A 22,588-nucleotide genomic window follows, 5' to 3' on the forward strand; every position below is an offset into this window, starting at 1 on the left:
AACAAACCAGAATCCTGGGATGGGGGGGGGGGGGGGGCGGCAGAGGTTAGGTAAGAAATCAGACATCAGCAGAGAGATACTTTTTTTTTTTTTCCCTCATGTTTCAGACCTTATTTTGAATGGAACATAATAAAGAGTTTATTCGTTAAACATTTCAAACAATGTAGAATTCATGGAGACCCGTAATACTCACTTAAACATTCATGAAATCAGTATTGCCTTCTCTGTTTTGCACTTCATACTTGTTGCTTAGCACATGTTAACTAATGTGATCTAATAAACCTCGAGCATAATGAATCGTGTATTGTTCAGCTTTTAATAATTTTAGCAGCCAAATTCTTGCTTGATATGCTTTTACAAGACGCTAGGGCACAAGATCAGATTGTGAGCCTGTGAAGAGAAATAGTGCATACTTTTCTCCAAAATAATTAGATGTCACTGCTTAATAGTCTGGTAATCTTTGTTTTATCGCAAGATTAATTGGACCATCATGTTAATAAGCAAATATGATAATCCTTGATAGTTCTTATCACTGTGGATTATTTTAATTACTACAACGAAAGGCATGGAACATTATTATTTTAGTAACAAGCTGAAATACTTCTATATGAACCTCCTTTATTCTATTTTAGTCCATTTTGTAGCATAACATTGAAGTTGCACCTTAACACACGAAGAAAATACACAGTAAATTCATGCTTACTCAGTATTGTTTTTGAAATGAAGTGTCGTTTAATGTATTCAGGACATGTACTGCATGTTTCTGTGGTGGCAGGGAACTGAAATCAATGGGAGTTTCATTCCTGTATTCAGTGTGCCTAGCATAAAACTATAATTGAATGGATGCTTTGGAAAATATTCCCACAGTAGCTACTTCAAAGGCAATCTGCACCTATTTACTTAATTCAGTTGCATCCTCTTAATTCATTTGTACTGACAACAATGTTCAGCAAGAAATAAAAATATCTTATCACATTAAAAAATTACTTAAAAAAAAAAAGATTCACTTTATTTACATTTTTAAGGCCACCAGTGTTTTAGAGGAAAACAGTGACAGTGTAAGAGAGAAACTTCATTTAATAATGGCTTAAGCATGAAGGAAAAAATGAAAATCCAGTGAACCTATATCTTGGTATTGAACATGGAACATGTTGGCCATCTATCACACAAGCTGGAAACTATTTCACACTGAAAACTTCTGCATTTTCATTGGTGTGCCTGCCTGTAGCCTTGGTAAAACCAATTGTAAAGCTTTCCATAAATGTTTCCCCCTCCTATTCACAGTAATATTATTTCTTAGTGTATTTTTACATGAAATAAATGGGCCAGTTGACTTTTTAATCACTGCAATCTATGTGAGAAACAGAAAGGTTTCACTGTTCATTGCATGGTGCAGATGCTGTGGTTTGTCCCTCTACACACTTCACACACATCCAGGAATCTCGTGGTGTGTCAGTGTATGGCAGGAGGCACACCAGCACTTCAAACATGCACCTTTCAGGCACAGAAAACTTCTTATCCTACCTAAATATTCTGCAGTCTCAATTTCTGTTGTGAGTGCTGCTTGTGAAGATATTTTGTTAGCTATTTGAAGAAAAACAGTAGCAATTCAACAAAAATACCATGTTAGGATTGATTAATTCAAAGTTGCACCTACTTAATGTGAAGTGAACCAGCAAAATCACAAAATCCATGAGTTTTAGCATACATCATGCTTTTAAATAGTCAAAGGTTCTTTCTTTTATTTATTTGTAAGCAACTGGACTGATATATAAGAAAGATGTGAAGGAAAAACTCCTAAAATACTATTCAAATTGCTGTGAATTTTTATTTGGAGCTGTAGAACTGTAAGACTGCGTCTTTATACTCCAAGATTGCTGCTTGGAAGCATCCACTTTTGCTTTAGTTGTTAATACTAAATAAACTGGATTGAAAGTTGGCATCTAGTGTGGGGCAGAAAGCAGAATAGCCATTGATATACTGGTCCTATTTCATCTCAATGACTACTGAAGAACCAAAGCACTGTAGGCTTGGCTCTGCACAACTGAGGGCACCCACTTTCCTGCATCAGATTGCCCAGGCTTTTAGTACAGGCCTGGCTGAAACAGGATCTAGGATATGTAGGTTAGAAATTGGAAAATGTATTTCTCATGATCTGAAGCTTGTTGCAAAGGGTATCTCCATGGGTCTTTTTGTTTGTTTGTTTGTTTTTGTTTGTTTGTTTTAGTTTGTGTGTCGTCTTGTTTAAGCTCTAACCATGAGTGTTGTCCTGATCTGGTCTCCCTCCAACCCATCCACCTCTTTTTGGGAGATGTGGAGAACGTCGCACTCTTCCAGCAGAAGCCTTTATCAGTGCTGTGTACTGGAAAGATGACAATGTGTTTTGCAGACTATGATGCCGTCTATAACCTCCCAGTGGGATGTTTTATTGCAACAGCATGAAGCTGTTAACTTGTGTTGGTTTGTAACCTACTATAACTTCTGAGTCTTTTTCTGAAGAAAATATGTTCCTCAGCCACCCTGTGTGTAGCTGGTAATTCTGCTGAACTTTCTCAAGATATTTTTTTTCCACTTGTTGAATTGTGCTTCTCTAATTTGTCAAGTTTGTTTAGAATTTGAATACCCGTTGCAACCCGCTGTGGTTCTTTCCACCTTCGTGTCTGCGAATTTAATAAGCAAAATCTCTGTCGCCAGATTGTTAGTGAAAACATTGAATAGAACAAAATGAAGTCGATCTCCTGTGCACCACCACTCAATATACCCTTTGGTTTTTCACCTCTGGTAATTACTTTCCGAGTGTGGTTTTCTGACAGGTTCCAAGTGCTATTTGAACGAGGGTCCTGCTGAGAACGTGAGGGCCTGTTAAGTGGTGATTGAGGGAAACGCTGATGTAATTGCTTCATGTTAGACCTATAAATTGTCAGGTTTTCAGAGGGGACTTCAGGAAAAGTTTAGGTATTGAGATTCTTCAATATGGAGAAATCTTCAGAACTGGAAGAAAGAATAATCACTTTGTATTGTACACCGTGCTGTATACATTTCACTAGGATCCAATTTATGATTCAGATTCCAAAATATTTTTGAGGCTAGCTCTTTAGGATTTTTTGATGTAGTACTTAATTTTTACAATAATGTAATAAATTATATGAAAATATCTTTGGGTTCCTTCAGCTCCTGCTGAAAGTGGTAGAATTTCCAGTGTTTTCAGGGAAATCAAGCTACTGTTTGATGAATACCTTCTTTGAATAAATGTTGACAGATATTATTCAGCCAGATATAGATCTGAACAAATAAAGCAAAACATTATTACAGATGGATAATTTACTTGATGAATAGCAGCACTGTTTGACAAATAATATTAGTCTATCTCTATGACTGGCTACAAAAGATGGTATTGCCACATAAAAATATCACATCAGTCATCTGTATTGGTATTTCATGTAAATTACAAGTGAAGGTTTTTCAGATACCCCCAAACATAGAAGACAGCCACTCCCCTACAAATATATGGGAGCACTCAGTACACTTTGGGCCAAGTTCAAGCCTGGTGAAACTGAATACATTAGGAGATGAAAGTTGATAAGAACTGGAACTTTTAAGGCAACCAAGATTGTGTCTGCTGTCTTGAAAATCATTTAAATGATGACATGTTCAACATGCAGGCAGAGTGGAGTTCAACATAATACTGTAAAGAAGGCAAATACTCACAGTAAACTACAGTAAACTAAGCCAGTGCCTTTGATTTGGAGGAAAAGAAAAAAAAAAAAAAGGCATTTTCTTTAAAAGCACAGCTTGGAGAAGGAAGTTGCTACTTGAAATTTCACCCGAGGTCAATCGCCGCATTGTATCCTGGCACTTATTTTTAAGTTTCTCCACTGTATTTGCTTTCCAGAAAGCGTTGTGTACTGCAGTTGGAAGGCACTGAGTCAACAGAAAATCCCCAGAAGGCTTTACCTCTAAGTCACTTCATCCTCCTTTGTTAGGTAGAAAACAAAATCTATTATTAAAAGCTATATATTTTTTTTTAAAAAGGACTTCAAAATGAATGAAAATATTTCACTATGCTGGATGAATAAAAGCATCAGGCATGTATTTTAAAACAGCATATTCATTGTTGTGGAGACAACCAGCATTCAGGCAGGTTAATGCCAAGAAATTCATGAGACCTCTGTAAAGAAATGCATAGTCACTACTTGGCTCTTCCCTCTTGGTTTGAGCCCCCTTGTCTCTTAGAGAACTGATCTTAGCAGTGCTAAAAGGAAGATGCTTCTGTGGAATGCAGAGGAGGAGGAAGCCCTCCTCCAGCCTTCCCTTCTGGGTCTTGCAGCAGCCAGAAGCTGGTTTGTCTCCTACTCCTTGCAGCTAACAGACTATGTTTAACACTGTTAATGTTTAATAAGGACAATGTAAGGAATGCTTAGCAAGAACAATGAAAAGCTTGACCAGATTTGAATGAAAATATTTCCTCATTTGTACAGGGAGCAGGATTTCTGCATGACTTGGCTTTATTGTCACAGGAAATGATAGAGCTTGGTGCATATTAGCTCTGATCTTCACCTGAGTGAACCTGAAATAATGTTTTACTGAATCATTCCAGTATTGCAATAATTGAGATCATGTGTATAGCTGACTGACAGCCAGATTTCTTGCTCTTCGTTTCCACGGGTGTATGTGCACACATTCCAGGCATCTTTTTGCTTTAGATTACTGTCATATTATTATGATGCAGGTAGGATGGTCAACGGAATAATAATAAGCTGAGAAAAATCACATAGCTAAAATGCCTCTGTAGGTAACAGAGAAAAAGAAACAGGTCTTACATGTGCTGAATTGCAACCTAGAGGGCCTAAGGGATCTCCACTGATTCTACAGGAGTCCATAATGCTGTGGTGGGTTGGAGGATGTGAGCCAGTGGGCGTTACAGAACGAGAGTTGGAAGGAACAGGCACAGGAAGACATTAGCCTGTCTTATGCCTCAGTTGTTTCCCACACTCTGCACGCCTTCTGCTGCTGTCTTCAATCAGCTGTAAATGACCCTCCTGATGTGGCTGTAAGCCCGCTTTCTTGGTTGATCCTCAGAAGATTTGGGGACCTTTTCTGATATTTACCACTGCATTTGGACTACATGTATAACCTTCCATACCTCTTAGGGCCTGTTGTGAGACTGTACTGGATGGATAGAGAGTGGCAGGAAGTCCTGTAAAGGGTCAAGAAAAGTACTGCATTAGCAGCTGCCCAAGAATAAGCCAGAAATCTCTCATCTTGCCACTAAACACATTTTATACCGCATCTTGGCCAAAAATACAAACACCTCATCCTGTAGAGTAATGTATGTATAGAGAATTCCTGAAGCCCCACACTCTTCCTTCAACTGTGAGCTCTGATTTTTCTTTAAGATCAGCTAAGTGGTTGCACTGAATTTTGGGTGGATGATGAAAATTTAATCTGTATTTAACAAACTTCTTGAACCTGGCAGGTAAATGAATGCATTATTATGGAATCTCATGTATTTTTTTAATGTGCATATTTTATAATAGAAAAAAAGGTATTTTCTAAGTCTTGTTATTTAACCTGGTATAGAAACGTTCTGTTTCGCTGCACCAGTCACATTCTATTAGGCAATACAACACGATGTGACTTAGTGGCATTTCGGTGGATAATTTGACAAAACTTGTTTCTTTTTAAGAAAAAAAATGTAACCAAAATAAACACAAAAATGAGCATTACAAAAATTGTGATGTGCTGAAAGAAAAGCCCCACAGATACAAAATGATAAAGGTCAGGATCTGTTGCTCAAGTCTTGTTTGCAAGTAAAAATACCGTGCTAATATGTCAAAAACCGAAGCCAGATAGACAGATAGACTTCTGACAAATAATTTTGACAGATCTCATAAGCTGAAAAGTGCTTTTTTTTTTTGCCTCTCTTTTGAAATGTGTCGTGTCCACCCTCCCCCCACCCCCTCGGCTTACAGATGTGCAGAGAGAAAGAGAGCTAACAGAGACATTAAAACAACAAGGTGCTGTTAAAAATAACCTGTACCAAGCACCAGCTTTTGAGCACTCTCTGGGGAATGCATTAACTGTCAGCAGTCTAACTTACTAACTAACCTTCCTGAATTTGCAATATAGAAAACGATTTGCTCCTCTTTTGCAAACATTTGTCTTCATACATTATTGAGAAAATTAAGAGATGTTTCCAGTTGTTTTCATGTCTTAGTCAGAATTTCATTCTGGTCTAAAGATGACTTTGGTGAAAGTAAGCAAAACAAAGAGCTGAATATTTTGTAGATAAAAAAAATGCATTAACTTCTGTGAATCATATATGAATACAAATTTGGTACAAAAGAAAAGAAAAAAGAGCTTTTGAAAATCTTCAGCAATGCAAATCCGAAACACAATGAATTACAAGAAAAGGTCTTGGTTTTGGTGGACATGTTGTGGTGAGGTTCCCTGGTGCAGGATAGAATATTTGCCTGGAATGACAGACCTTAAAATAGCCAGTGCTTGGCGCACTGCAGAGTATGGAGTTGCACAAGAACAGAGATGGTGGACGAGTCACCGATATCCTGGGGGAAAAAAAAAAAAGAGACTTCAAAGTCTCATATTTTGGAAGCTGAAACTCCATTTTTTGGCCGTTCATAGGAAGCACCCCTGCAGATGTGCACAATATGTTGTGTTGTCAAACACCACCGTGAAATTCAAATGAGACTTGAGCTCCTACATTAAATTACGTGTGTGCTGAAGCGACGGAGATAAATCCTTCTCTTGTTTATGTGAATCAGACTGTGTCTTTGTCATAAGGCTATGATGTTGTCTTTAAGTTATTTTCATCCTGGTGCAAAATCTTTGAACCCTTCACCATAGAAAAGGGCCTAACAGTTCCAAAAAATACTACCCAACTTCCTATCAAGAATTGCAATCCTGCAATAGGATCTTGCACTTTAAAGCTGGCAGAATTTAGCCCTAAGGAAACTATATTATTCAATTCAGATATAGCCGTATTCTTGTTTGCCTACACAGAGCCTGTTCAGTAGGGAATTATCTTGTTAAGATCTAATCGTATACAGTGTGTGTGTGTGGTGTAAATATATTGCCATTTAAAATTCAAATACAGAATGTGGAGGTCATTGTAGAAACGTTATGTGCCTCAGCAAGTATGAATGAATTATCAGACTGCTTTTATTCTTTCCTTACCATTCACATTGCTATTTGCAGCTGGGAGCTATGCTATAAGTTACCTTTATATTAGCACTGAAAATTCCAAGACTTTAAAAACAAAATATTTCTTCTTCTTTTACTCCTAGTTTTATTTGTGGGCTGCAAAAATATACAGCATGTCTCTTGATCAGAAACGGGTTCTTTCGTTGGAAATCTGGAAAGCTAAAGTGTGCTCAGTGTGGCGTGACTGGGAAGAAGATACAACCTGTGGATTTATGAGTTGCTGACCTCTGGGGTGTAGCTGGTTGTTTTACATTGCCCATCAGGCTCGTGCTAAGTGCCTGCAGCGCTTGGATGGGTGGGCAGCATCTTGTTCGGCTGCAAGGCTGCTTTCCTGGGGCTCTGAGCAGAGAAGCTGCTGTGGGTGTGGAGAGCTGTGGGCATATGCAAAGGAAGCGGCTGCTTGGGAGAGGAAGGTGCTGGGGGTGGCAAAGCAGCTGCAGCCCTGCTGCCTGCTCTGCCTGCCTCTGGTGTCTGGGCAGCTGCTTGGGGGCTGCTGATGGGGGCAGTGATAGCCATTTTGTGTAGTAAAGCTGGCGGGGGGGAGCCCCCACCTCTGCCCACCCGTCCCCTCCTGGGCAGCAGCTGGGCAGCAGCTGGGCAGCAGCCCTTGCTCGCCAGCGATCCCTCGCTTTAGCTCTTTGCCTTCTTTTTCCTGTTGCAGGAGCAGCAAAACCAGTTGAGGTCTCAGTGCTTCGTCCTTGGGGTAGCCAAATTCAGATTTGCTTGTGATACTGATATACCTTCCTCTGAATGTGTTGGTCTCCTGCACAGCCGGGGCAGTGCTCCTGGGGAGGGCTCTTATGGGAGAGCCCCACGTGGAAGAGTTTAAAAAGGATGATTTGCAAGAAAGATTTTACCACAGAAACTTATCTCCTGGTGGGGAGGTCATTCTCCAGGGAGGTAGGAAACATCCTACATTGTAGCTAATTGAATAATTGAATATTGTAGCTAATCCACTGGATAAAAGAACCACAAGTGTCTGGGCTGAACCCGAGGGTATCTGCTGGAACAAGCAATAGATGCAAAGATTTGGCGAAAGTAAGCAGACTGAGGAGCTGAATATTTTGTAGAGAAGAAAAATGCACTCCTTCGGGAGTGTGCGACTTCCCGCCTGTTAGCAAGCTCCTGGCCCAAGGCTGGAGCTCTGGTACGTGCTCGTTCCAAATTCCTGGTTCTGCTACTGTTCAGGAATGGCTATTTTACTGGGGAAATCTTCGGCCTGTCTCAGAGGGCCATTGTTTATTCCTCCTACGAAGGGCTGTGAAAGAGCTTCCACAGCGTAAGTGGCTGCAGTTCTGGGCACCTGGTTGCTCCACTTTCCTTTTCTCTTGCTTTATTCTGGTTTGTTATTGCAATCCCCACCCAGTTCATTTTAGAGTAACACAAATTAATGTGTGTAAGCTTATTGACAGTGCAACCTCTTTTTTTTTTTTTTTTTTTTTCTGAGCAAAAGAAAGGGGAAGTGTAATGCCTGCTTGTTAACGTATTTAGATAAGTTCAAGTGAAGGCTGTACCTGATGGGACAGACATCAATTTTTCTCCCCTTCACCCTGAAAATTTAGAATGGTCTGATTTTGCTTTCATGTTGTTTGTATGCAGTACTTTGCACTATGGGTAAGACACAGGCAAGCATGCAAAATTGATGTTTTCACTTCTTGCCAGATTTTCTAACTAAAAAGATTTCCTCCTGGCAGTTCTGTCTCCAGATATTACCACCCCATCTTCTAAAATTGTAAAAGCCCCTGTATATTTGATATCTTGTGGACTCTCACCAGGTTTCAAAGGGAGATTATATTTGCTGGGCAGGTTGTCGATAGAACATAAAATATGAGTGAAATTGTAATTTTATGGCAGAAACTGTAGCTGCAACTGTCACAAGTAGTCAGTATCCTCAATAGCCAGATGAAAAAACAGTCTCTAAAAACACTTGATTGACTTTTTTTCCAGTTAAGCCAGGAAAAAATCCTCAAAATTATGAACATGGTGAAAAATAAAGAAGTGAGCATTGAAGGAGCTTTGCATTTGGCACAGAAAGAGGTGTATGCTGAAAAGGTAAGGTCACTGTTTGATCTATTTTGCAAGACATCCAAATGTACAAGCATGTTCTGGAAAGCCTGTTTGAGTGTTAGGAGCATATCTGTGCTGCTTTGAAAGCTGCAGCCCCAATTTGTGCAAACATATACATTCCCAGTTTATTCCAGCTCAAACCGAATGTGCCTGGTACTAAAGGCTAAAATCTGCTGCTACGGTTGTCCTGTTCAATGGATATCTCATGTAAGTGCTGTGGCTACATTCATGTCATTACCTGGATTAAGTATTTTAAATTTAGATTGGATGTGTCCATACAAACCTCCTTCTTCCCTGAATAGGTTACTTGTCTACATTAATACATCAGCCTTATATTCCTCTGCTTATTCCCAGTCCAGTATCTCCCTCATTGCTTTCTCTCTCTATCATCCAGCAGAGAATTCCTTGGAGAACTTTTCACTAGCTAGTTCCCTTTCTGTTTGGGGTTTTTGAACCACCCTCCCTATGGGAGAATCTCCAGGAAAGAGTGAAATCTTATGATGTGCTAATGACACAATCTGAAAATTTCTTGCACAGCAGGAACTAATAGTGATTTTGAGACAAACCTGGTGCTTTTGGAATTTGAAAAAATATCTTTCTGAACTGCTTATTAACTTCTTGGCTGGAAAGAAGTAGAAGAAGCAGCAAAAATAAGTACTAATAAAAGTGGCATAAATTTTGCAGAAACGCTGCAGACAACAAAAATATTAAACTCAGCAGTGTAAGACTATGTGGACATATATTCTCAGAGTAAGAAAAGAATGGGTTCCTTTTCTACTTTTGCCACATTAAAGATTTTGTGATAGCTAATTATTAGAAATAAATGAAATTTAATATATCTGGATCATGACCTTCCCTTTACTGCATTTTCCCAAAGATGTAAAATTAATCATTGTCCAAGCAAACGATATAGCTGATGTAAGAGATCAGATAGCAAATTGTAAACCCTCACTTAATATCAAGGAAAAAAGATTTGCCATTTTCATGCACCATATTCAAGGGCTTGTAAATATTTTTCTTTAAAGTCACCAACAGCCCTTGTTTGCTAGTTAGTGCCTTTAATAAGTGGCTTATACTCATGTATTTTGAAATGTACTTGGTAAAATTGCATGCACTCTGTTCTTTTCTTCCTCTCCCTGTTTTCTGCTCTCTATTTTGTTTTCCAAATACATCTGTGATCCCTCCATTTGTTCAGCGGGAGTTGCAGATATTTTGTGAAAATCAGACCAGGAGGGTGCTTCCACATATCTCCGTGTGGAGTGTTTCTACAAAGCCCCCAGCACGGTTTGATCACTGTTTACTGAGGGTGATTTCACCTGAGCACATGATTGTATTTGAGTGTATGAAAAAAAAAAAAGAGCAAAACAAAACTACAACAACAACAAAACACCACCACACACAGTGTGGACAAATTGCTGATTTCTGTTCTATTTTTTAGGATTCACCAGATTTGCTAACTGGCTCACAATATAACTTTAGTATCTACAAATACAAGCACTATCGGTGGCAGAAACGAATTCTGCAGGTAATTAAAAAAAATCTTACTTTTGAAGAATATTAGATGCTTAAAATATTAGACGCTTAGGTTGCTCAATAAATATTACAAGATGGCTTTATACGTTCTGTGGTTCTGGGTGCAAGACATCGAAGAAATATTCTACCTTTTACACCAAAACTTTTCTGGGGATAATATCTGAAACTCCTTTTACTGAGCCTCAGACAGGGCTGTAGAGTGATCTTGATCTAAGAGGTTATTTCACCTCTAAGAAAAACCCGAATTTGTCACAAAGGTAATTGATTATAATAGGTTCTGCCTTGGAGATGTTGTTATTTGTTACTTTACAAATGTAATTGCATACAAGTGATGTAGAAGTATTTAATTTCTCTATCCACTTCAACTGCAACCCCTAAAACCTACTCACACACTTGGGAAGAAATGTACCTGGGGATATTCTCAGGCCCCACTGAAAGTAAGAGGAATTCAGGAATTCCCAATGACAATACACATTTTCGCAAATCTTTCTGAAAATTTTTCATTTCCAAGTAATGTGTTTAAGATTTAATAAGTTGTTTTCTAACATTTATTTATTTTTCAAATGCTAAAATTGATTCCCCAACAGGTTCACAAACCCTCCATCACAATAACAAACTGTGCCGCATCTCCTAAAGAGATGTCATCAATCTTATTTTTCATTTCCTGGGCCAGGGCCTCAGCAGGTGTAAATTGAAAGAGGTTCATTGACTTCAGTGCAGTCATTCCAGTTAACGTAATTCCAGTTGAGAATACAAAGCATTGTGAAAAGGTTTTAATTTAAAAATAACACTTTATTTAGTGTAGATACTTGTTCATCACAGATTGTACATGTACTTCACACATTGCACCTTTCTCTTCTGGCAGAGCTATGTGACATGACTAGAAACAGGGGGATCTTCTGGTCAATATTTAAAGATTCTGATAGCGGTTTTAAGGAAACTTAGTTTTGATCCTAGAACTGTGTCCCCCCAGTGTATAAAGAGAGAAATGCAGTTTTCAGGGCTGACAAATTGGGCTCTGTGGGGAACATTACATTCCTATGTCTGGCTATTTGCTAAAATGCAAACGTAGATTTTAAGGCAAATACCTTATTGACTTACTCTGCTCATAAGGTTATCATTTTTTTTGTTGTTTGTTTTGTTTTACTCAATTTTGATGACTATCTTTCCATGGTTCTGCCAAGCAGACTTTCATTGCTTCACTGAGATTGTACGAAGCATGATAAGACATTCTTACAGGGAAAGTTTCAGTTTGCAGACTATGCATTTCATCTCCGGTTACTCTGTCTGGTGAATTCTTTTTCTGACATTATAAGCCCTTAAGGTTTTAGTGACTTACCACACCATAATGGGACAACAATTGCGTGATATTAGAGTAACTGTTTGTCAATATTCCATGAAGGCAGTGGTCTCCTGTTGTTTTTGGGAACCTGGATTTCACTGATTTTTTTTTTCTCCTGAAGTTTGGATAAAATTTGATAAGGAGCGTGTCCAACCTGTACATACTAAAGGGTAGGTTTTGTTTACTACATCTCAAATGAAGAAAGCATAACAGCCTTATTTCCCTCAACATCCACAAATGTTTGGAATTAAAAGATCATTTGTTTAGACATAAAGCTGATGGAAAAATGGAGAAAGCTACAATAGAAGTGGAACATAGCATTTTGGAAATTTGGAGCAATTGCAGTCCTCTAGTTATCAGTAGCTATCAGAAGTCACAGATAATAATGAAAATGTTTCTGCTTTGGAGATTTCCTGCTATAAACAGAAATGAGGCAAAGGCCATGGTATTAAAATCCAGTTAACATAGTCTGCACTATATGAATGAAAGGTGTCAGGAATCATTTATGATCAGAGGGAAATATCTAACCCAGGCAAGATCTGAGTTTGTTTTCTCTGTGGGCCACACTCACTGATGCGGGACAGTCAGAAAATATTCACATCTCATTGTATCAGCAAAGCTGTTTCTGCTCAGCAGGGATGGACATGCAGAACAGATACTGGAATCTGTCTGTGCCAGTTTTTAATACTGTAAATAAGATTATCATTCCACTGCACAATCTTATTTCGGAACAACCACTTTTTAATTGTTGCAGCTGGGAGGCAGTAAAAAAATAACTATTGGCTATTAATATCACTCCATGTATATACATACAGGCAAAAAAATTGTGTTAGATCAGATCTAAAAGCATAATAATGATTGTGTCAGAAAGTAATCTACCAGTAGATTACAAATATCCTCTTTCCTTACACGGAAGGTGCTGTTGCAAAAATAAGCACCTTCACTCCATTTTAGATTGAACTAGTTAGTAATTGAATCTCTACTGAGATGGTCATGCCATTAGTTTGTGCTACCACTACTGCTGAATGGGAAGTTTTTGCACTGTGTTTCATAACACAAGGAGAATTTCAAAAGAATTAATATTTCAGAATGATAAATTGATGCGTATTCATCTAAAGAAATAGATAGTCATTGTAACAGTGTTCCCCCTGTTTGTTTTGTAACTAAAACAAATACAGTACAGTATCTCGATGATGGAATGCCATTTTTTATTCTAATCATTGGCAAAATAGATATGTATTCTAAGCTGGTCCTTTATCCAAATGTCCTTGCATGGTGATATTGGAGACACTCTCTTTCCCTTCCAATGAAGAGAAGTGACGGAATCAAGTAATGAGAGCTTTCTGTTCCAGATTGATTTCAACACAAAGACAATTTTTAACATTGAAAAAGGAATTATTAAGAAACAGTTCCCTTTCTCACAAGTCAAAGCCTGTGAAGATACTGAAAGAAGACGCTTCAGCATTGTGTTTCATGGGCGACAAGATTATGAGCTGGAAGCAGTGTCTCTTGATGATAAAAGGAAGGTAAGTTTTTATACTGCCACAGATAGATTGCTATAAATAACAGCTAATATTATGGTATGGACCCAGCAGGTCCCAGCCATAAATGGGAATTGTTATGCTGTGCATTGTGTAATCAAAGCAGTAGGCATGTCTTTATTCCGTGTATGCTGATACATAGAGCAAAAGGAATGTGAGTTCAGGATAAAGTTTGGCCACTAAGACTGAAGATGTACAGCTAGCTCGGGATGTAGCATGAAGATACATGCATTATTTTTTCAACAAGAACTTGAATGCAGTTGGTCTGACATTGTATTAAAACAAGCAAACAAAACTGATGCCACACACATTTGGATTTTAATTGAAGTTTCCTAAGAGATTGTTTTCTTTATACAAGGCATGCATTTATAAAAATACATACTCTTAAGAATAAATGAGGCCATCCTGATGCTGGGGATGGGGTGGGGAGAGGGGGAAGAGCTAGTGGTTCCTCTTTCACCATCAAAATACACAGTAATTATAAAGTTATCAGAGGAAGACAGCCTAGGTATTTGTGCAATTAATTTTTGCAAGATTTTGTATGAACTGTTTCAGCTCCTTTTGAGTTCTAGGCTGAATCAAATATTCTAAGGAATTTTTCTAATTAGGCTCTACACTGAAATTTGACAAACTCAGATTGTGAAATTAGCCTTTCACCTGAATGCAGATACTGACCGTGTTTGGGGGTGGGTCAAGTATTGGAATTCATGCCTTCCCACTGCTGAAGTACTTAAGTCGGATGCACTATTCAGGCTGAGATATAAACTCTTAAAAAACATGGGATAGTTTAGTAAGAGTTTAGACTTTAGTAACCTGTTAGTAAGAAAATCTTTTGCAGAGGGGTATATTCTCCTTATACAGACAGGTTTAGGATTGTGGACATAATAACAAATTGCAGTTAAGTAGTTTAGCATCATAGAAAGACCCTATTTATTCTACAAAAAAATATTTTACCTATTTGGCCAGTTCTTATAGTATAAACAATTTTTTGTAGTTGAAGAGTCCACCTGTTAGTGTCTGATTCAACGGAATTAATATGGAAAATATACTCTCTCTCTGACAATTTTTATATAGATAATATACCTTCTGAGCAGAGTTATACAGAGTAACTCATACAAAAGACCAGAAGATGCCTGCTCTGGAAGATCTGCAGAATGTGATGTGATACATGAAGGATTGCTGGATTTGCAGCAGAACAGTTTTATATCCACTGAATGGGTGAAGTACGAACTATATCTTTGTGGACCTGTGGGTTGTAGATTATGTTAAATTGTCTGGCAAATACATTAAGATTTTATTTTGTTGATAATAAGTTAATTGTTTAATTTATTTTTAAAGTTAAAACTTAGATGCCCAATCTGCATGAGCTGAAAAGATTGAAATTAACTGTTAGTGTAATAGTGGTGCCCAAAACGGTGAAGTCCTAGTGTGCTTTACTAACACAAATATATAACAACGATGGTTGTCAGTGATTTTAATGATGGCACTTTATACTTACCTATTTACTTTTTATTCAATTTGCAGTCATAGAAAAAGGAAAGAAAGACTGGGAAAGCAGATAAGGAGTGTAGGAGTCTTGCTAGAGAACGCTGACTCGCATTGGCCGAATGGCTGCCCATCCTACAGAGAGCCCACTGTTCTCTTGAGCCAACTTCTAAAATACCTTCCCTGCCCCCCCCCCCCATGGTCAGGTATTGCTTATGCTATCAAACGAGAGAAAAAGAGGGGAAAAAAATCCATCTAGCAAAAACTAATGAAAAAAATTAACATTGTAATTATCTGTATGGGGCAATTATCTCAAAAGACTTCACAGTTCACATAAAATGATTTTAATTGTTTTTAAAAGGCTACTGTTGTATGTCTTGTAAACACTATCCTCAAGTGTGTCACAGGATTTGTTACCTTGCAACATTTAACAAGTTTGTTAACAAACAAAAATTGATTTTTATTTATCTTGTGAAGCAAAGCCCTTGTTGCTTCCCACTTGATATTAATCCTCTCTTTTTTGGCAAAGTAAATAATGGTGGAAACATCTGGAGATCCGATTAAACTATAAGTCCCTGCTTTAAAGAAAGGAGAGATCAATATAACTGCCAGCTCCATTAAGCAATTCTTATCACTTTGACTGTTTATGTGGGAATAGATGCAATTTATATTTTATGTTTAATTCTTCTGGTGCTGCAAAACTTATTTAAATTCTTCATATAACACCTTAATCAACTAGCCACACCTTGAAGAGAGAGTGGAGGGAAAGAAAGGTCTGATAGAACTGTCAGAATGATAAAGAAATGCATTAACCCTCAGGAAAAACGAGAATTCAAATGCTTAAATAAAAATAAAAAACACATACAGTAAAACCCCACACTTGTTGAATGTGGGGCCTTTGCTATAAGCAGCAGAGCAGAATCCTAGAGAATGCAGCAGGAGATTTCACTGTAATAGAAACTTTATGGTGAGGCAATTTGTGCCAGGAATAATTTATCATTTGAATCAGTAATACCCACACTTTGGCACAGTGACTTCTGATGGAAGCCCTTGAGTGGAGAACACTTGATCTCTTCTCCCACATGACTCGTGGGAATGAAGGGGACCAGGATCAGTCCTCATGGAGGGAGAGCATGCGCAGAGGCATTTCCAAGTAGGAGAGTTATTGGGCTATAAGGCTGTGCACTAACTTACATCCCGGTGGCTTGTTTATAGCTTGGTGGCAGTAAAACCTGGAAGACCCAGAAACTGAAGCGTCAACATATTATGCTCTGATCAGTCACATAATAAATTCTGTTAAAAGCTATCAGTCCTAAGGAACCACCATCACAAGCCAATGAGAAGCATAAAAAGAGTGGGAGAGACAGACTGTGGCTAACAAATTAACAGGATGTGTGTGATTTTTAGTGAATAGTCAGATCTTGTTCTTAATTCTGTCTAATTTGATCACAGACACAGTCAGGAAGCTCATCTTTTATGTCACTGTTTACTATGTGTCAGATGAGAGTAAGAAGCCTTTATCTCAAAGATTTTGTGCTTTAGTGTTGATACTTTTTGACTGTTCCATGGAAGATGATATTAAAATGTCATTGACAGTAGAAAATTCTTTAACAAAGACAAGGACTGTGTAAATAAGTAGTCTATGAAGAATGAACAGAATCTCTATTCCTTGCCCTTCAGGTACTTGGTACAACTACGTGAAGGAGAATTGACTTTGTATTGCATAGGTCTGGGAAGAGAGAGCAGGAATGCACACCCTGTAACGAATACAATTAATTTGTCAGGTGGTGATGTGAGTGTCAGCAAAGAGAATGAATGCGGTACCTTTTCAGTCCAGACCAAAGAACACAATTATTTGTAAGTATAATTGGTAATTAATAATTTGTTAAAGCAGAACAATTGAAAATAAGGTCAAGCAGTAGAGAATCTCAGTGTCCCAGAAGAAAATACAGCAAGGGGGGAATGAGGCCATCAAATTTATGTAGATAATCCCTCCCATAGCTATGCAGTGATTTGATGAGTGTTTTAAGATATCAAAAGTACCACATTGTGGAATTGAGAAGGTGCATTGAAATGCTTCACACAAAGACTTGTGTAGTCCTCATGTCAGGAGTTAATGAAGAGATATACCAATCGGCTTGATTGCACACATATGTGAAGAGGTTCTGACCAGCTTGTGCACCAAGTGCATAAGACTTAGCACATTGTTCACCTTCCCCCAAGGTGGAGAAGAGGAATTACGAGGTAACTGCACCACAAAGTCAATATATGGCAAAGCTTCAGCTCTCTAACCTTAGACACGTAAGCAATTAACTCTGTCTGAAAAGGTCAGAGTCAGCAGCGCTAGGCTCCTTTGACAAGTAAAGCTGCTGAACATCATTCTGCTTAAATAAGAAATATCTATGGTTGTATTAGTCAGCATGTTATTTACACTTCCTTACATTCATATATGACATTCTTAAATTTCAGGTTTCGAATACCCTTTACTGTCCAAAATAACAGGACAGAGGATGTCAGCAAGCTCCAGAATGAATGGGTGTCTCTCATAGAAAGGTACTGTCAGCTGTGCAAGGGTGCCTCTTTCTCTCAGGAGGGATCTGAAGGAGACACCTCCTCTGAAGCTGATTACGAGAATGTTACTGTAGCTCTGAATGAACAGAAAGAGGAGGCCCTCTATTTGGGTTTGAGTTCTGCAACAACTGATCTGAACAAGCCTTCAAACTCCTGGACAAAGCCTGCAGAGGGGGAAGCAGCCCTAGCATCACCATCTCCACTTCCCATAAGTAAGGCAGAAGTGCCACCAGCCCCACCTGTGTTCCCACAGCCCAGCAGCCTTTCTCCCTTGACAAAGAGAACCAAAGCCTTTCACTGGGATGTTGTTCCTTGTGATAAGGTGAGGATGAAACTAATAGTAGCTGTTAGAGAGAGGGAAAAGAAAAAGGAAAAAAGTAGTTTGCATTATCTGTATAATAATCATAAAAGTACAGTTGTGCCACAAAACAACCGGGATGCACTTCTGTATGTTTGAGTAGAACAAAGTAGCACTGTTATTTTGTCTTTTTCTCTTTCCTGTCACTCTTATGTTTTTAGATTCAAAAATCCATCTGGGAATCATGTGACCCACGCAAGAAAAAAATAGACATTTCCAGACTCTGTGATCAGTTCCAGATCCAGGACTTGGCAGTATTTCCAGGCAGTGAACCTCCAGTCAAACAGCACATCCTGTTAGATCAAAAAGTTGCACATAACTTCAGTAAGTTTATTAATAAGAACTGTGTACTCCTATCTGAAGAACTGGGGTGAGAACTGTATGAATTTTCTATTTGTAATTTCTACCATTTGGTGCGTAAAAGAGACAAGCTTGGGTCTAAAGTCTCAATTGCTGTAAATGTGGTCTTTAATGATGTAGAATAGAAGCACCAAACTGCTCTTCCTGTACGAGATATCTGGATGTGCCCTCAAGCTGTGATGCTGTTATCTTAGGAAAGACATGTAAAATCATATATGACACCTGTGAAATCAATGTTAAGACTTCAAAGGCTTTCCAAATTCTGTGGGCTGGCCAGGTGACACAAGTCACCAGAAAGCAGGTTGGTAGTTGGCACTTTGGATGCTGTGTTCAGTCTCTCTCCAACACTGAGTTAAAAAATATTCATGTAGGTTGAAATGGGTTGGTAAGAAGCCTTTGAGATGGCTACAAGCCAGGTTGTAGGAACTCTCTTGACCTTTCTCAAGCTGACTCAGAAAACTTAGACTGTGAATGACTGTCCTGAATAATCATGAACTGGATCCTTCCCTCCCATAACCTGGGTATGATTATGTCAAAGGTCTAACCTAGAACAGCCTTTCACGGCTAATGAAGCAGTTCAACATGTAGTTCTAGTTTTACTAATAAATGATGTAAAGGTCTTTCAAGTACTCTAATGAGAAGTATTGGATATTAAAGGAGCAAGAATAATTGTTCTTCAAAGACTACACTGGTTTCTGTTGCAGAGATGGCTTTCCAAAAATTTCTATAACCTAGCACTGTTTTCAGAAATGTTACATGTGTAAAGAATTCAGGGCAGTTAATTTTGAAGTTTTAATGATTTCATCTTTATGAATATTGATAAGAAGGAATATACTTTGGAGATTGTGTAAAGTTTTAATTGAGAACTGTAAATAGAAATAACTTGTTGGAATTATTACATCCATTGACTAATAATTTGAAGGATTAAAAGGAAGTGAGTGATACAAAAGTCTGGCTGTAGATAAAAAGAATCCTGTAATAGCACTTTTATCTGCTAAATTATTGCAGTTTCTTTTAGGAAAATTCTTTCTTTTGGTTGGCAAATAGCACCATTCTTCCTTTTGATCCTATTCCTCTTACAACTTTTTTTTTCATTGAGACATTCTAAGACTGTTTCTTAATCTTATCCTTAAAGTCCCATCATGTACTTATTATAATGGACAGTACTTAGATCAAAAGTTAATTTGATCCTCAGAATTCTGATTAATCTTCCTGCAAGTGTTACAAACCACAGTCCTTAAATTAATGAATAAAAAGATGAAGCTCCAAAATGCCAGTAGGTTAAAATTTCTTGAGAATCTGAGTGGATGTCCAAACACGAGAGAATATTGAGAGTTCTGAGAGAAGATCTATACTGTAAATTCAAGTCTGATGTATGAGAAAATGCAGATAAAAGCTAAGTTATCTAGTGTCTTCTTGTCAGATAAACTTCTGCCACACAAGAACAAAGTGTCAGAAAGTGAGAAACAAGAAAAACACCTTCAGTTTACCAAAGAAAGAATCCGGGGAGGTGTATGTTAATCCAAGAATGTGTGATCTCATTGGTGAAAAACTGACTTAGGATAGAAAACAACTGTTCCTGTGACTTGGCTGATGTCTGTTTCTTTGTATAAGAACCAGCTTCCCATATGTAAAATCCTTATTTTGCCTAGGAAAATATTTTGAAACTTAAGATGATGTGGTAATTTTGAGAAAAAATTCAAGAAACGGGTAGACAGTGAGCAGGAAGTACATAAGTTAATATTAATTTTGAAGAAAAAATTGTTGATCACTTTTTGGAATGAAAGAAAATTTAGAAAAGATGCAGGGACTCACCTCTTCTCCTCTTTTTTTTTTTTTTTAAAGGTGTGTGTTATAAAAGAATAGGGCTTTTCTTTGTTTTAAAGATAAACCACCATATTCAGATAAATCACTGCTCATCCACTTTGTGCAGGTTTTCATGGGTATTCTGGAAAATGAGTTCAACAGCTGTAACATTTACAGACACAGTGAATTATGAATGTGTATATGAGATTAGAAAACTAATTCTGAATCTGTGCCACAAATATTTTCATTACAAATCCCATTCTCGGTACAAGTGCAACTATGACAAGGAGCTGAAACAACCCTGTATGACCTTTGAGTGACAGAGAACATCTTCAGTTTTATTTGCAATTGATTTCTTTTGTGAAGTCTGGTGACTAGAAATTATTCAGTTGCTAATTTCAAACACTGAAAATATTCAAGAAAACCTTAAATGCTTTGTGAGTGGTTTGTGAAAAGGAAGCAGTTAAATTTTAAAATCAATATTTTACTATGAATTATTCACTGTGTTACTGGCCATGGATATCATCTTACCTTTAAAGCTTCTCACTTTCTCTGTTTAGCCCTCCTGTTCACGTCCGTGCTGTTTCAGAAGTTACTTCCTCATCTTTTGATAATGATGACGGAAACAGGCAGTAATTAAAAAAATAACAACTGGTAAGGCAAAGTAGTCTTCTTGGGAGCAACAGCCTTACTAATGATTCTTCACCTGTATGTGGAAGAGATATCTTATTTCCATTTTCCTATTGTAATGTGTATTATGAGCCAGCCCCAAGTCAGCACACATCTTAAACATTATAAAAATGTAATCAGATTTTAGAATATTATCAAAGAGTATCTGTCAGTGAAGGTCTGACAAGGACAGTATTAAAGCATACTCACTGGGCAGTGGGGAAGAAGTTTCCCATGTTGTCTTCATTTTGGGATTAATTTTTGTTGCATGGACTCCAGTTACCTTCTTTTGAACCCTAGAAATTAAACAAAGCAAGTAAACAAAATCCAAACAAATGAAAAACTCAATTTCTTTAGCATTCAAAATACTACAGTATGCCAGTATGTGGTGTTGTTATTCAGAGAAAAAATATTTTGAATGTTAAGCTGAGTGCAAGAGACATATATAATAATAATAAGTATCTGAGTGCCATCTGATAACAGTATCTTGATAGTTCTGTCTTAAGCTTTGACTATCTTCTGACATAAAACATATTTTTGCTTGACTACTGCTATGTATATTAAAAAGAAATATGAAGACTGAGTTTTTGTTTTAGCATTAGCAGCTACTAAGTGATTTTTTTTTATAATCTGGAAAATAAATATGAAATGTTTTGATGATTTTTTTCTTCCCCTGAGCATTTTCTTCCAAGTAATTTAAGAATTGTTTTTCCCCAGACATTTTTCTTAAAAGTTTTCATATAAAACCAAGTGAGTTGAAAGAAAAACTATACATTATACATGAAGAGAGTGGTGGACTTACAGATGAGCAGATTACAGCACTACGAAGGTAATCTTTGGGGTTCAATTGTTTATTTATAAGATTCTATGTTTTGGAGAAGGCATAATTTTCTTCATATAATGGGTAGTTCAAGAAAAATGCTACTGAGACATTGAATCTATCCTGACCATAGATAAAATGTTAGAGTTGCACACAGAAATCTCAGTTCTTGCAACAGACATTGTAGAATGTACTTCCAAAATATAACTCTTCCCCATGTTGTGTAGGAAGGGAACTGCAGGAAATGACAGCAAATCTGACAGGACTTTGTCGAACTGGTTACAAGGAGCAGAGTTAGTAAAAGAATGAGTAAGCTCACCTGCAGTGAGCAGGTGTAGCAGTCAGAAAACTTCACAGCATCTCTTACTACAGCCTTGTTGTCTATTGTAGGCTCAGAAACAAAAGAAACAAAATGAATTCTGTTCCCTGTTTAAAAACTGATTTGGACATAGGAAGCCAGACGAGTGTTAAAGGAGAATATCAGTATTTCTGAGTGGCAGAGATTTGTGGGTTTAAAACAGAACGCAAGTTTTTGTATCTTAAAAAACAAAGTAAAAACCCACAAAAAAACTATACTGAGAGTAGTACATTTCAGGAGTGTAAGCAAACTATAGGCACGTGAAATTTGTAGGAACTGGGTTGTCTCTCTGAATAGTTCAAGACACAGGAAAAAAGTGGGTCCTAGAGTAGTATCCACTACACATCCAAGTCCCCATGCAAAGCACGTGGTACCAGTGCCATTTTATTATACACATTGTTATGAAAATTTAAACTGAGACTGCTTCTTGCTTCAAAATGAGAAAATTGAGTGTTTT

At 37.6% G+C, this 22,588-nt stretch overlaps 1 protein-coding gene across 5 annotated transcripts in view; it reads left to right on the forward strand.

The window, feature by feature from the left end:
- LOC308178964 (uncharacterized protein) overlaps positions 1 to 22,588 on the forward strand; it is a 40,924-nt gene that overhangs the window by 3,084 nt on the left and 15,252 nt on the right. For 3 of the 5 annotated variants that reach the window (XM_080558261.1, XM_080558262.1, XM_080558263.1), the window contains exons 2-9: positions 9,169 to 9,273; positions 10,727 to 10,813; positions 13,516 to 13,689; positions 14,779 to 14,927; positions 16,870 to 17,046; positions 17,659 to 18,082; positions 18,280 to 18,442; positions 21,671 to 21,782. In XM_080558261.1, the coding sequence (XP_080414387.1) occupies positions 9,169 to 9,273; positions 10,727 to 10,813; positions 13,516 to 13,689; positions 14,779 to 14,927; positions 16,870 to 17,046; positions 17,659 to 18,082; positions 18,280 to 18,442; positions 21,671 to 21,782 (1,391 nt within the window). Of the gene's footprint in view, positions 1 to 22; positions 8,122 to 9,168; positions 9,274 to 10,726; positions 10,814 to 13,515; positions 13,690 to 14,778; positions 14,928 to 16,869; positions 17,047 to 17,658; positions 18,083 to 18,279; positions 18,443 to 21,670; positions 21,783 to 22,588 lie in introns of those variants that run through there. The other 2 variants (XM_080558260.1, XM_080558259.1) reach the window with 2 other exon arrangements.

The sequence above is a fragment of the Anser brachyrhynchus genome (assembly GCF_964034855.1).
Source record: "Anser brachyrhynchus genome assembly, chromosome: 16".
NCBI classification, from domain to species: Eukaryota; Metazoa; Chordata; class Aves; order Anseriformes; family Anatidae; genus Anser; species Anser brachyrhynchus.